At 40.3% G+C, this 14,953-nt stretch overlaps 1 protein-coding gene across 5 annotated transcripts; it reads left to right on the top strand.

Moving 5' to 3' along the window:
* The first annotated feature begins 284 nt into the window (after nt 1-284).
* On the top strand, nt 285-14,801 carry phrf1 (PHD and ring finger domains 1). Of its 5 annotated transcripts, none has more exons than XM_071503356.1 (19): nt 285-370; nt 1,165-1,309; nt 1,457-1,585; nt 1,930-2,126; nt 2,898-2,981; nt 3,101-3,234; nt 3,390-3,481; nt 3,897-4,060; nt 4,405-4,537; nt 4,681-4,796; nt 4,967-5,160; nt 5,583-5,705; nt 6,106-6,260; nt 7,349-9,218; nt 9,357-10,597; nt 10,826-10,902; nt 11,525-11,647; nt 12,394-12,522; nt 12,680-14,801. In XM_071503356.1, the coding sequence occupies exons 2-19, from the start codon at nt 1,222-1,224 to the stop codon at nt 12,842-12,844; spliced, it is 5,214 nt and encodes a 1,737-aa protein (XP_071359457.1). In that variant the 5' UTR covers nt 285-370; nt 1,165-1,221; the 3' UTR covers nt 12,845-14,801. The 5 variants fall into 5 exon arrangements, with proteins under 5 accessions (XP_071359457.1, XP_071359442.1, XP_071359449.1 ...); XM_071503341.1 differs by having other exon boundaries at nt 3,897-4,075; XM_071503348.1 differs by lacking the exon at nt 285-370 and adding an exon at nt 452-606 and having other exon boundaries at nt 3,897-4,075.
* Nucleotides 14,802-14,953: the final 152 nt, after the last annotated feature.

The raw sequence follows: 14,953 nt of genomic DNA, 5'->3' as shown, positions 1-14,953 counted from the left end.
AAAGGAACGTCTGTCTGAATAAAACTGTTTGTCAAATGTCTGTTGTTAGTCCTTGTATCAAGAGCCCTGTTAATCAAATTGTAATGGGATTAATAACAAGTTTTTGTCTTGTGTTTTGATTTTGTGGACATTTGTATTACAGCCACTTTACATTTTTACAGCCCTAAATATGCACTAATGGCCACAATTACAGTAGATATGTGCACATATTTATGAATCTGACTGATCTCAAATAAATGAATACTGTCTCTTTAATAGTCAGTTCGTCTGAGTGCACTCGGCCATTTCCGTCTCTGGCCAGCCGGTCGTGTCACTCAACAACCGTGGAGACTTCAAATCACTCCAAACATACCGCACACTGCTGAATAGGGTAGGTTTGAAATTATTATTAAATCCTCGAATAGGGCATGTAGTCATGTGTGTTGATTTGAGAATTTGTGTAAATGCCCCTCTCCCCACGCCGAGTGTTTTAAGCACAGAGTCCGAACAAGCATGTAGTTGACGTTCGCTAAATTTAGCTATTTTGAGGCTGAGGCTAGCTAACATGCTATAATGTTGCAAACGTTGCGAGCTAGCGTCATTTGTTAAGCAAGAGCATCGTTACAGGTTAGTCTCATGTTCTTGTCAGTTTGTATATCTATCATTTGGATATGTGTATGTACCCTACACGTTAATTTCATAGGAGACATGAATGAAGCGGTCTGTTTTGGTGCCGAGTTCCCTTCTTTGTTTACAAATGTAGCCCTAGCATATTAGCTGGCTAATGTTAGGTAACGTCGTCCTGTTTGTCTGCACACAAAAACAGTAACGCAAAATTCAGTCCATTAAAACCGCTGATTGACACTGTCTGTCAAGCAGCAGCAAGCTCAGATGTCATTCGTGGTTAGTAAGAAAACCTCGCTTTACTTAAGTTGTCTGTTTGCTTCTAGATATAACTACATCCCATAGACCAAGAGTACATGCTTGACTGTACTCAGGCAAAAAAAAAGTCCCTTTGTCAGTCCATAAACTTGGTGTTAAATTTTTCCTTCATCACCGGCCCTTTAAGCAATCAGTAGATTGGCTTTCAAAAATCATTACACTTTGTACACAGTTTGTACACAAGAAAAACAAGCTATGATCTGCTCTTTAAACACTATCTGCAACTCTGCTCTATATTCCAAGGATTATTTTAAAGAAAAGCTGTCAAAAACTGTTCAGCTGTACTTCCGATGATCAGCCATGGATGAAGATGACAGCCAAGATGAGCTGATCAACCGCAGTGCCTCCCACAGCAAAGGAAAAAGGGCTGCGTTGTGGGCCATCTCAGGTAGGTTGTGTAACGTTTGTCATGTATAAAATCATTTAAGTGTTTTTACTAAACTGCATTCACTTCCATAAGAATCCAGTATCGAATGTATGTAAGAGCTTTTAACACCGTCTGCATTTTGTATATATTATATTTTTTTCCTCCTAGACGACTCGGATGATGTTGAAGAGGAGTCTGAGGAGGGAGAATCTGACAGTGCTGAGGAAGACGACGAGGATCACCTGGATGGAGAGGATGATGATGATGATGAAGAAGAAGGGAATGAAGAGGAGGATGGTAGGAGTGGTTGTTCAATTCATATTATTATCAAAGGTGGTGGTGGCCTCATTTTAATTTGCTTTTTCTAGATTATCATCTAATTATAATTTTGCTCAATTTGTTTTTCTGATTAAGATTTAGGTAATTAGACCTACACTGTGTTCTCTCATTTTTAGCTGATCTGATTCAAGTCAGCCTTAGTTTTCCTGTGTAGTTGAATCAGGAAAAATGTGATACACTACAAACCTATGGTGTGAAATTAGTACATGATTATTTGCCCACCACTTTGTGTTATGCTGCAGTAACATCTATAAATGTAGATTGTATTGTGCTTACACAGTAGATTTGTACTCACTTATCAGATGAGGAAGAGGAGGAAGATGTGAAGCCTGAGGATGGTGCTTTAGGGGGGACCTCTGCTGACCTTGCAGGGATGAGCTCGGATGAGGACTCAGAGAAGTGTCCCATCTGCCTTAACTCATTCAACAGCCAGCCTGTTGCAACACCAGAGAGCTGTGAACACTACTTCTGTCTCGACTGCATCCTTGAATGGGCCAAGGTGGGTCTGACTTGCTGCTGATAGTACAAGGAGCACAAGAATATAAAGTACTCTCTTACAGTGTGCTTTATATCTTTTGATTACACTGGGGAACAATTTGAAAAAAATTTTCTGTTGAGTTAGATTTTTATGCTGATTAAAACTAAAATTGGCATGCTGATTCCAAAATTGCAGTCAGTTTTTTTCTAGCACGTCAAGTTTTTTCTCCACAGCCTACCCTCCAGATAAGCAAAATTCCACTAATTAGCTGTCGTAAGACTTGCCAGCTGATTACGATTGGACTCATCAACAGCTACGTGGCAACTTGTTTGTGCAGTCACAACTGAGACAATGCGGTGAGAGGTGTGTGCAGCTCCCAATAGGTCAGTACTATCAATATCTGCAAACAGAAAGCTAGCATAGTAGGAATTAAGAGTGCTGGCTTTTCTCTTAACCTTGTAACCTTACCGTTGTAAGTTGTAAGTTCTATTCTATTTCGTTTTATGCTGTTTTTTTAGTTTTCAAAGCTTGTAACTATTCCATCTTAGTACAGTATTTTTCATATTTTTTAAGAAAACGGGGATCCTATAGTTCAAAAACTTGACGTGATAGAGAAAAACTGAGATCAGTTTTGGATTCCGCACCCAAAAATTAGTTAAAAACAGCTGTCAGACCTAACTCAACAAAAATTGTGTTCCCCAGTGGTATCAGTATATGCACTGCATTTAAAAAGCATCCTCGGTAAAGGAAGCTGAATAGCTCAATTCTTGTGTTTTTTTCTCCACTATTTAGAATGCAAACTCGTGTCCTGTAGACCGTATTGCCTTCAATAGCATATACCTAAGGAAATGTTATGGAGGCAAAGTTAAGAAAATGGTGAGTGTGTTCATTAGCATTACTTCTGGAACATTTATAACCCCACTTAACACTATATACATTTATGTTGTTTGCCCTAATTGCTTATTTGTGAATTTTGTGATCACTGCTTCATCCAGATCACAGTCCAAAAGCCTGTGAAGGAAGGTCAAGAGGAAACGGTAGATCTGGACTTGGAGCAGACCAGTTGTGAAGTGTGTAGTGGCAGTGACCGTGAGGACCGCCTCTTGCTCTGTGATGGCTGTGATGCTGGGTGAGATAGATAATATTGGAGTAAAATTTTTTTTATATTTATAGTGTGTCAAAAGTCAGTCTTTTAGATTTTTTTTTTTTTAAGATTTGAGATTCTTAACAAACCTGTTATCTGATTTCTTATCGTCAAACATTCTTTTGCCTTTTTATCCACAGGTATCACATGGAGTGTCTCACACCACCTCTTGACTCTGTTCCTGTAGAGGAATGGTTCTGCCCTGAATGTGAAGCAAACAATCGTCACTCAAGTAAACCTTTAAGTTATCTGCCTTCATAAGTACATACTTGATCAAACATATTGTAAACATTGGCAACAGATAATACTTTACAGGCAGGAAAAAAACTAAATCTTACATTTCAAGTAAAATATATATTCAATCTTGTAATATGCAGTATTTGACTGCATATTTGGTGAATTGTTGTCCCAAATTCTGTCATAGTATATTTTATATTATTTCTTCAAATTCATTGTGTTTGCTGTTTATATATTTAACTCTCTTTCAATAAAGATATATTGCCAGAAAACAACACAACAAATTAATCTAAAAGCTAAATATACACCTGTAACTAACCTATTCATTATATTATAAATGGCCAACGCATAGCTTTGTCTGCACCCATAAGTATCCTGTCAAAGTAAGTCATGTAAATTTTCTGACTCAGGGGGTTCAGCTGAGGAACTTAGTGATGCAGACAGCCTGCCTTCTACTGCCCGTTCTGCAACCAGCCGCCACCAGGCTCGCGCTACAGGTAGCACCAGAGCAATCGCCCGAACGCAGCAGAGCGAGAGGGTTCGAGCTAATGTCAACCGACATCGCATCACACAGGCACGCACCTCACAGGTTTGGCATGAGGCGTGATGCTTCTGTCTTGGCTTCTTTTCTAACTCACTTCCATAGCATATGCACAAGGTTGGATCTTGCTGAAATGTCTTGGTGTTCCACAGAGTTTGTTGTGTACAGATTAGATTTACTGATAACAGCTAGACTCATGAATGAAATGAAGTGTAATGAAATGTACTTTAGTGCTAATGACAACAGAAATATTGGCATGTTACTGACAGTTTTAATTGACTGGTGATTGTGTTTAGGAGCAGTGCATGTGTTTGGGAGTTTAGACAACAGTGGTTTGTGAAAGTGAAGCAGTGGAGTAATGCCAACTTTTTCTCTAGTTGGCTCCCACATATCTGATGCAGTCCACATGGCTGGATGAGACTATTAATGCTGTGGTGGCCGGGCTCAACACGTCTGTGTATATACGGGACTTAACACGTTGTGCCCCATCTAGCCGTAGGCGCAAAACTGGTAAGTAAGCACACATAGAAATGAATAACAAATTCCAAAAACAAAGTTAGCATAAACACAAGCAAATGTGTGAACAGATATAGGGTGAGGTTAAATATGGATGTGTTTGTGATGATGGATGCCTTTCATGATTGATTGAACAGGAAAGCGCAGAAAGGTCAAAAGCAAGAAGACTATGGGTAAAATGGGTAAATCTGCAAGCACAGGATTCAAGAGGAGGAAACGGAGAGTGAGGAAGTCTAAATCCAGAAAAAAGCTTGTGAGTGTGCCATCAACATCAGTCATCAATCTTCAGTCTTGAGATTTAAATGATGTAGTTTTAAATGATTCACTAGATGTACCTAACATGTACCTGAATAACTAATTTTTCTTCTCATAAGATGCTTTTCTCTCCAGATAAATTCTGTTAATTTTTTGTTTTCGCACTAGATGGTGAAAAAGGCAGCCAATCCTCGAAGCCGTATTGCTAGTAATCTTGGAATTGTTAAGGACAAGAAGAGCTCTTCACTTCCCACAGTGTATCGGCCCTCGGAGCACACGCTAAGCAATATGCGTGCTGATATAGGCGCTGCATCCCTCTCCATCTATGGAGATCCATTTGACCTGGATCCGTTTGTGGATCGGTAAGAGGACTTGCTCATATTGTGGGGCTGACTCGAATACCATTTTACAGACTTCAAATATTTGTTGGTCTTACTGATGTATAAAATCTAGGGAATGCATGTAGATAATCACCAGCACCACTCACATACTGGTCTATTGGTTCTGACTCCTTGGCACATGAACTCCTTGTCACACACACCCAGCTTTTTTCTTATCATCTGATAAGGTAAAATGTTTCGCTGGTTTCTTTGACATATGTATCCACTAAAATCCTTTCAGCCCAATGTGTGCTTTGCTACGCATCATGGGTGTGAAAAATAGTTTTTTGTGATCAAACTAAATGAAACTCAATGAATTAGTTCTTCAGTATCAACTTACAGTTACAAATCATCAGTGAAAAGTGAGCGATCATAAATTATGATTATGGTGTCCATTTGACCAGTGAGGAGGATGAGCAGCAGGCCCATGTTACATCGCTGTTGGAGGCCAAGAGACGTGGGATCTCTCGCTCTGCTCTTCGCTCTCACCAGCCTGTAGCTCGACCAGTCACTGCAAGCCTTTCCAGGTAACATCACCTCTTTGCCATAATGTGTAGAATTGGGTATTAAAGGGGGTTTTTGGTTCCCTAGTCCTAGTATATAATGCTCCAAAATCAACTAATGCTGCCACTTCCAAATGACAAATTTTTTATGGTAGCCTAAATCTGCAAAAAATCATGGTGTTTTTTATCTTACTTTTTCTTTCCTTAGTCAAATAAAATATAAAAATCGCTACTGCCATTAGGAATTGAAACAAATAAACAATTTTAAAATCAGAAACTGCCATGCCCCATCTTACACGTCATAATTGCGTCTTTATTTCATGATTGTGAGGTGTCATAGCTTTCTTAGTCTTTGTGGTCAAGATGGTATCTAGCATGATAAATACTTTGTGAATTTAATTAAAGGTTTGCTATGCTATACTAGGAGGGGTATGGCTGTCCCCCAGTCAGGGGGTGTTGTGGAGGCGGCTCCTGTGCCTGACCTGCTCGGCAGTATCCTGTCAGGACAGAGCATGCTTTTGATGGACAGCTCTGATGTTGTGATTAATCGGGATGGTTCCCTTAAAACTACAAAGCCAGGTAAGTCTCTATGGCACATTTTTTAAAACAGACTAAACAGTGAGATTTAACTATTGTAGGTGCGTAATTGGAGATATGATGTCTTACTTATCATGAAAAGTATTTGATTATATCAGAATATAGCTATTTACATTAAGTCCAGCTGTTGAATCTCAGACAATTTCAAACTAGAATGGCATGGGCAAGGCCAGACAATCCTACACAAGTCTATGAGATCCAGATTATTATCTGGATCTGCACCAAACTGTATGAAGTCATAGATCTCATACGTCATTTCGCGACAAATTGACAAACTTCAAAAAATGCCCCATCTCGCAGTCTTTAGGGAAGTGATAGAAAATGGATCCGCCCCTTTAACTGGATCCCAACCAAAATTTAATGGCCCTCCACTAAATTTGGTGCAGATTGGTTCAGTACTTACACTTTACATAATCCTGTTAACAAAAAAACAAACCAACAAACAAACTTAACTACTTGATGTAAAATGCACATCTAGTTGGTGAATGTCAAACTCTAAACCAGGGGTGTCAAACTGATCCATAAAGGGGCCATGTGGCTGCAGGTTTTCACCCCAACCATGCAGCAGCACACCTGACTTGACTCAATCAATCAACTCAACTCAACTCAGCTGAGCTGAACTGAGCCACACCCTTTAATCAAGGGTGGGTGTGGCTGCAAGTTTTGGACTGTGTGAAGACAGTTCAGTTGAGTTGATTGAATGAGCCAAGTCAGGTGTGCTGCTGCATGGTTGGGGTGAAAACCTGCAGCCACACGGCCCCTTTATGGATCAGTTTGACACCCCTGCTCTAAACTATATTCAACTTGGCAACAGAAGAAGCCAGCAGTGCTTCCTGTGTTCCCCCACATGGGCAATGTATTATTACTCATTCACAGATGATTGTTACTCACTGGGCTGTTTGCTGTCACCAGTTCCCATTATGTAGTTTTTCCCAGCACTGGAATGTGTTGCTCTAAAAAAAATACTGTGACTAATGTGCAATATGTAACTTAGTCGAATCTGCTGAACAAAGCAAAAGAACATCTTTCTGTATGTATCCTTATCATGTGTACATTTTTTGTTTTAACAGTGATGCCATCCGCATCAAAGCCTGGAAGCAGCAAAAGCAATAGCTCAGGCGATGCCAGCACACACATCAATGGAGAGACACCTGGATCCTCCAGTAGCTCCATGAACAGACCTTTGTCTCAGAGCTCTGCTTGCTTACCGCCCTTTACACCCTACTCAGGCACCCACACCCAACCACCTCCCCATTCTGATTTTCCGCCCAGAGGTCATCGTAGTTTGCAGCCACCTCGTCCAAACAGACCTACCCCCTCTCTTGGTCACTGGGGAACTAATGGATTGGGAGCCCCTAGGGAAACCTCCTCATCCACCCACCCTGCTTCAGACTCGAACTCTAAGAGCAAGGAAATGGCTCCATCACACTCCCAACCTAAAAGAGCACCTACAAAGCCCATGTGGGTAGATGTATCTGTGCTTCCCCGGATACCAAAAATAAAAAAGGAGAGTAATGGTGTCACAAATGATGGCACGAGTCAAGGTGGCAGTAATAGAATTACTAGTAGTAGGGGAAGTAGTAGTACCACTAGTAGCAATGGTTACGGCATGCCTGAAACAGGCATGAACAACCTTGCCGGGGACAAGACTAGGCAGCAAAGTGTTGACAAGCAGAAGGGCAGGGCTGAGGGTCAGGCCCAGAGGCATAGGTCTGATGGAGCGGGTTCATCATCCACTTTTTCCAACTCATTTTCTTCTTCCTCCTCCACTGGCTCACATGCCAGCCAGCAACGTTATTCTTCATCTTCTTCATCTTCAGCAGCAGTGAGCTTCCGCATTAACTCCAGTGGGAACTCCTGGCATTCAAGGCGGCTAAGCATTGCATCACCCTCTGCTAGTGGGGGCAGCATGCAGGAACACTGGAGAGAAAAGGAAGATGAAGCAAGAAAGAGACAGTTGCACAGGGATAAACAGATGCTGCTGGCATCACGGACGCTTGTAGATAAGGAACAAGACAGTAATAATATCTATGATCCCTTTAATCCCACTCTGTCAGACTCAAGCAGCTCAGACGGTGAAGCCGAGAGCTCAAGTCTGGATAGCAGCTCCCGACAAGCCACACATGCGGGGAAAGATTCTAGTTTAGGAAACAAGGAGGATTTAGTGCAAAGCAAGCAGGACCTGGTTCATGTAAAAAGTGAAACACAGGAGACTGAAGTCTCACAGGAAGAACCACAGAGATCTAGTGCTCAGGAAACCATGTCACTTGAGGTCAAATGCTCACAGGAATATGTCAAGGATGAAAAAGAATCAAGATTAGTAGACACTAAGGTTGAGAAACAAATGGTATTACTTGAGACTAAAATAAAGAAAGAGCCAGGATTAGATGATGCAGGGGAAGCTGAAAGGTGTGGTCACAACGTAAAAATGTATTTGAATTCAGAGACAGCAGACACTAAACCACCTGCTCATTACAGCCTGGATCTTTTAAAGACGGAGACTCTAGAAGAGACGATTGGACAGAGTGAGGTAACTCCCAACAGTGCTCCCACTAACTGTAAGAATGATGCGTTAGTATCCAGCTCTACTCCCACCAAGAAGAAACAAAAGGCAGAATCTAAATTGGATTCCTCAACCTGTTCCAAGTCCCCATCAAGAGATTTGGGCCCTAAGAAGAAAACCTCTAAACCTTCAAAGGAACAACGCTCTAGCAGTTCAGAGATGGACAGGGGCAGGAGAGGAGACCATCATGCCTCTGGCCAGGGAGTCAGGCAGAAAGAAAAGGAGAGGGATAGAGAAAGGAGTTCCAGACGGTCAAGGTCCAGAGAGAAGAGGAGGGCACAATCAACCTCAGAAAGCTCTCAGTCCAATTCGCCGGATAGGACTTATAGAAAGAGACGGCGATCCCGGTCCCGATCCAAAGGCAGTAGACGATCCAGGTAAATGTGTAATTTTGTGTAATTTGTCCAATATGATATTCAACTATGTAATGACCACGTGTTTGACTTTTAGACCTTTGCTGGAGGCTAATTCATTTTCTTCACTTAAAGGTTTTGTCTGTAATTGCTTATTTTTAGGTCTGTTTCCAGCTCTAGCAGCAGAGAGCGTTCAAGGATGAAGAAACATAAACAAAGGAGCAAGGAGAGAAATGATGGCAGACAGCGAGACCATGAGAGACAACATATGTCGAAGGACAAGAGACGTGGTCGGTCACGCTCAAAGTCTCGCTCAAAGTCACGTTCCAGGTCTAGATCCACATCTAGATCAAAGGACAACAAACGTGGTCGGTCTTGTTCAAAATCACGGTCCAGATCCAGATCCAGGGAAAGGAGGAAAGATCGCACACAATTGCAACAACCATCTCTCTCCTCCAGGGACAAGGTGATGTCACGATCAAAAGACAAGAAGAGACACAGATCTAGATCGAGCTCAAGAGAGCGGAGGAAGGAAGAAGGAGGATCATCATCCAAGTGTTCACAGAAGACTTCAGGGTCCTGTGTTTCATTTTCTAAAGACACAAAGCAGGTACAGGACAAGAAAAAAGAGAAGGATATCATTCAAAGCTCCCTTAAAGAGGAAAAAATGTCTAAAGGGAATAAACAGGAGTTGCCCTCCTGTATCTTCACCTCTAAAGTTAAAAAGGAATGCAAAGACTCTGGGGCAGACAGCAAGGTCATAACAGCAGAAAGGACAAAAGAGGTAAAGGTTGTAAAAGAAATTAAGAAAGAAAAAGGACCATCTCTTGATATGTTTGAAGATTTTCCTGTCACTAAATCAATTAAAAAAGAAGAAGTGGAGACCTCCTCTTTGACAGACACTAAAGGTGTAGATGAGCAGGCAATCAAAGAAGACATCATCAAGACTGAACCTTGTGAAATCCCCACAATTAAATCAGAGCCAAGTTCCCCAGAATTGTGCCACTTACCCCCTGTCACCTCATTTTCTAAATTAACAACACCTGTTACAGCAGACAGTCACCAGGATACAGTCTCTCAGTCTAACCCAGGGTCCATGACCTCAACAGAACAACCAAACACCACAGGGTTGACTATCCCTGTAAAGCAGGAAGTTACACAACCCTCAGACTCTGATGATGACTTCAATGTTGATGTGATGCTCGACAACCTGGACTATGTGAAGTCTGAGCAAACAGAGACAAGTGATGCATTTGTCAAACAAGAGAAGGAAGTAGAAGAGGTGAAAAATGAAGGAGAGCAGGTACTGGCCGTAGTTGGAGCCAAATCCAAGACTCAAGTGAAAAGGGTTACCTGGAATATACAGGAGCCTGAGGGGCCTCAGCCAGAGAAATCTGCAAGCAGTAAGTGTGGCCTCCAATTCACTCCACATCAATTTTGATTTGCTGTTCACATTACAGCAAAAGATCCTGCTTGAAAATGTGTCTAGTTGAAAATGTTTTGGTTACTCTGAGTAGTCTGATAACTAGCACTCTTATAAGTAGTATTTTTGATGTCTGCCAGGAAGAGATCAAAAATGTGTTTGGCTTCTGGCTCTCAGCAAAATGTTTTCTGAATCCTTTTGTATGCAGAGGTAGCTCTATATAAACTGAAGTTGAAGCAGGAAGGAGTTCGCAGACCCTCTTTGACAGTCCAGACTTCCAGTCAGGTAAGACTGAGCCACTTATCACTGCAGAGTTAACCTTGTATTTTTTTTTTTAAGTATTTTTTGAAATTCAATAAGCATGTAATGTGAATAATGACCACAGGGTGGCAGTGTTTATCCAGAAGGAGCAATTGTTTTGTCTGGGCAAAGTGACATGGTAGAAACTAAAACTGATACTGAAGTATTTTCAGACGAAACGAAAGTAAAAGGCACACTGTAGAGATCAAACTGCTGACAACATACAGTCAGTGTATTCACTCATTCTGACCTAAGTCTTTATCATTACATCATCTATAGACATAGAATATAGAGGTCTATATACGATAAATAGCAATAATTTAAAGTTATTTGTTTATATCATTATATATATCTGACATTTGTTTGTCATATACTATTATGTGTAGGACAAACACTACCATCCTGTATGCCGTATGTACATATGCAGTTTGAATATAAGTAGTTGCAGGTTTTAGGTTTGGCTTAATTGTATTTTATAATATCAAAATCACAACATCCAAGTTATTTAAGATCTGCAATGATTAGTTATGTTAACGTTAGTGAGTTAGTTAATCTTTTAGTTTGGTCATTTTCTTATCATCCATATAATCTCGCTTGACTTTTACAGGACATCAGCGGAGCAGTCAGTCAGCCCAGTGCCTCTTCTAGATCTGATGGCTCACATCCAGAGGGGTTATCAATAACTGGACAAGGAGAGGCAGAGGAAGGGGATTTGTCGAGGAAAGACAAGGTGAATATGGCTTTTGAATGAATGCTTGGAGTAACGATAATTTTATTTGTAGAGCACTTTTCAAAACTCAAGTTGCAGTGTGGTACAACAGGGCAGCAAAAATGAAACCAAAAGTATAGACACACACACACTCACTGGCCACTTTATTAGGTACACGGGTTGGACCCCCTTTTGCCTTCAGAACTGCATTAATTGTTCGTGGCATAGATTCAACAAGGTGCTGGAAACATTCCTCAGAGATTTTGGTGCATATTGACATGATGGCATCACGCAGTTGCTGCAGATTTGTTGGCTGCACATCCATGATGTGAATCTCCCATTCCACCACATCCCAAATGTGCTGTATTGGACTGAGCTCTGGTGACCATCTGAGTACGGTGAACTCATTGTCATGTTCAAGAAACCAGTTTGAGACAATTTGAGATTTGAGTTCTAAGTTCAGGCAGAGTGGTAGGAGAAATCTCTCAGACTGTCCTGATGTGGCTGATGGACATCAGAACAAGTTGCACTTGGAGTAATAGAGACTTATAATGACTCCACCTTGTTTACAAGATAAGATAACCTTTCGCATGACTCACAATAGGTGAGGCTGGATTCACTAGTAGATCAACAGTCTTGAATTAAAATCTTGGGATGTGTTGGTTGACCTTTGGCTTTAAATAAATATTTGATTACAACTACTGCCTTCATTGTTTGCGATCCTTTGTGAAAATCACGGTAACAGTGATGTGTACTTCTCCTGACAGTACTTGAAAAAGCTGCACATGCAGGAGAGAGCTATAGAGGAGGTGAAGCTAGCTATCAAGCCTTTCTACCAGAGGAGAGACATCAACAAGGATGAATACAAAGAGATTCTACGCAAAGCCGTCCAGAAGGTGGGTTAAGAATTTTGTCAAGATACTGAAAGGCTTGTCAATGACCAGTGATTTAAAGCACTTTTAGCTTTTGAGTAATAAACTAAGAACATGTCATCAGTTGAATTGTTTTTCTGGAGAATTTTGTGTGTAATTGCTTTGTTTTCCTGGTCATCAGGTGTGCCACAGCAAGAGTGGTGAGATCAACCCGGTGAAGGTGGGCAATCTGGTCAAGGCATATGTGGACAAATACAAACATGCTAGGAAACACAAGAAAGGAGAGGACTTAGGGAGGGCACCGGAATTACAGACTGAGGCCATGAACACCTCTGACAGCCCTTAAGGAGGCGTAACCTACAGGCCAGGACAGCCACACCCACCACAAACACTCATTCACATGTTAAAATATGTTTTGCTCAGTTTCTTACCCTTGGGTATGATCTCAGACTCTCTGACATAGCCAGTCTACATGGTTAACTAAGATTGCTCACGGCTGCAAGATGGAACATTTTCTATTATGTCGAACTTTCTATCTTAACAGAATCTTTGAGGTGAAACATTTTCCTTTAATCACTTGAAAAGCACCTATTGGTGTCTTGTGCTTGGAGTGCCACTGACAAGAAGTGGTCTTTAAGTGTAGTACAGCTAAGAAACTTAGTGGGAGACTCTGAGTTTGTGCCTTAAAGAGGCAATTATGAAAGACCCTCCCATGGAGTGATAAATCAGGTAGCTTTCTCCACAGGCATATCACTGGGAGGACGCAGCGTGGGCTTTGAGTTTTCTCCAGCTTTTTTGTTTTGTGGGACAGCAGGGGTATTTATCAGTGGCAAAACTCATTTTGTTGGTTAAGAAGTGGTATTAAAGTATGCAGAGTATGCATATTTAAGACATTTGTCACCTTAAGAAAAGACACTGTTATGCAATTTTTGTAGAAAATTATAAGTAGAGTAATCAAACAATTTTAGATTTGGTTGTAAATAATATAGATTTGATATATCCACTTATATGTTCCTTTCATCTGTGTTTCCTGTTGCAAATGACTGTCATAAATGGTTCTAGTTTATAGAGTTGATTGTTTTTTGTTGTGTATTTAAAAGCCTCTGTTATCTGTCTTCCACATCTCTAATATCCATGTTCAATGAACTAAATCTAATCCAGCGTACTACAGGTGAATTCTGGCTCAGTAGTTTTAAATGAATGATGGAATCACTCTTCTTAAATAACAGTCTGTTCTCTTTAGGCGATTTCTTATGGTCTGAAAAATTATCCTTTTTTCAACCCAGTAGTAAACCAGGTTTTCTATAACCAGGGAATATTTTGTTTTCGTGCCAAACCAGTAGAATAATTGTAATAAAAAATGTACCATTTCCATGAATAAGTGAATTGTAATTTGTTTTGGGGCATTCTGTTTTTATACAATGGAGGCTGCAACACCACAGTGGGTAAGATAGATTTTACTTTGGAGTGAAAATGATTCTAATACAGACTGCATATCTCAATGAGTTTCACCCCCCTTTAACTGGCAAAAAATGTTAATGTCTAGAGTTTGTCACTGACCAACCTGGTGCTCTCATGTCCACAAACATTTTAACTACATTTTTTTTTCTTTTTGTATTTATTGTTTAATAAATATCAAACAACTTTCATTGGCATAATTTCATGGTTTTGTGAGATCAATTTATAGTCTGTATATTAGAAACATAATGCAACATCTTGTAAACAACGGCATTTTCCTATGTAGGTATGACAGAAGTAAATGCACACCTTTAGTTGGCGACATTGAAATAGTCTTTTCAGTGGTAAACTTTTAAGTCTCTGCAATATTTGATTCCAGCCTCAGTAATGACTGCTTTGGCAGTTTGTCTTTAGCCTTAATCACACTCTTGTTGATATCCCTTGCTACTCTGGATTGCTTTCTTTAACAAATTTCTGCCAGGGACTAGACAAATCTAAAAAAAACCCCAAAACAAAACAAAAAACAGGTGCTCATGTTTATCTGAATGTATTTCTTTTTTTTCTGTATTTACTTGATCAAACGCAGATGTTTCTAAGAGGGAACACAGTAATAACTCACTGATGATAATTAGGGTTTAATCCTATTCATAAAGTACTTAAGTCATATTCTGTCCTGTTGTCATATTTCTGTTTTTAAGGATTTGGGACTTAAAGTGATAACACCTAAAAATATACTATGAGCATCATAGTAATGGCTGATTACGTTCACTTTCTTTCAGCCTCTTCATAGTCATTTGTATTTTCTTTTCAGGGACGATGTTTTAATAAAAAAAAATAAGATCTTTGTCTTCTTTTCTTTTTGGGTTATCATGGACAAACCTGAAGCTACAGTATAAGGGCTCCACATGGAAGCTGCTCCATGTGTTTATAGCTTAATTTTTCGTTTCTTTTCTTGCATATATTCCTTCCCAGCATGTATAAGCCATACATTACAGTC

The sequence above is a fragment of the Trachinotus anak genome, unplaced genomic scaffold (genome assembly GCF_046630095.1).
Source record: "Trachinotus anak isolate AG129_WGS33_773 ecotype Australia unplaced genomic scaffold, CSIRO_AGI_Tana_v1 ptg000002l, whole genome shotgun sequence".
NCBI lineage: Eukaryota > Metazoa > Chordata > Actinopteri > Carangiformes > Carangidae > Trachinotus > Trachinotus anak.
Note: the sequence above shows the minus strand (reverse complement) of the source record. Positions and strands in the feature narration are given on the sequence as shown.

Excerpts from the sequence above, each read along its gene's own strand:
- phrf1 (XM_071503341.1), top strand. The coding sequence starts at position 1,222 with ATGGATGAAGATGACAGCCAAGATGAGCTGATCAACCGCAGTGCCTCC. Across the intron at positions 2,127-2,897 it reads GCATCCTTGAATGGGCCAAG|AATGCAAACTCGTGTCCTGT; the intron begins GTGGGTCTGACT and ends TCCACTATTTAG. Across the intron at positions 9,219-9,356 it reads AAAGGCAGTAGACGATCCAG|GTCTGTTTCCAGCTCTAGCA; the intron begins GTAAATGTGTAA and ends GCTTATTTTTAG.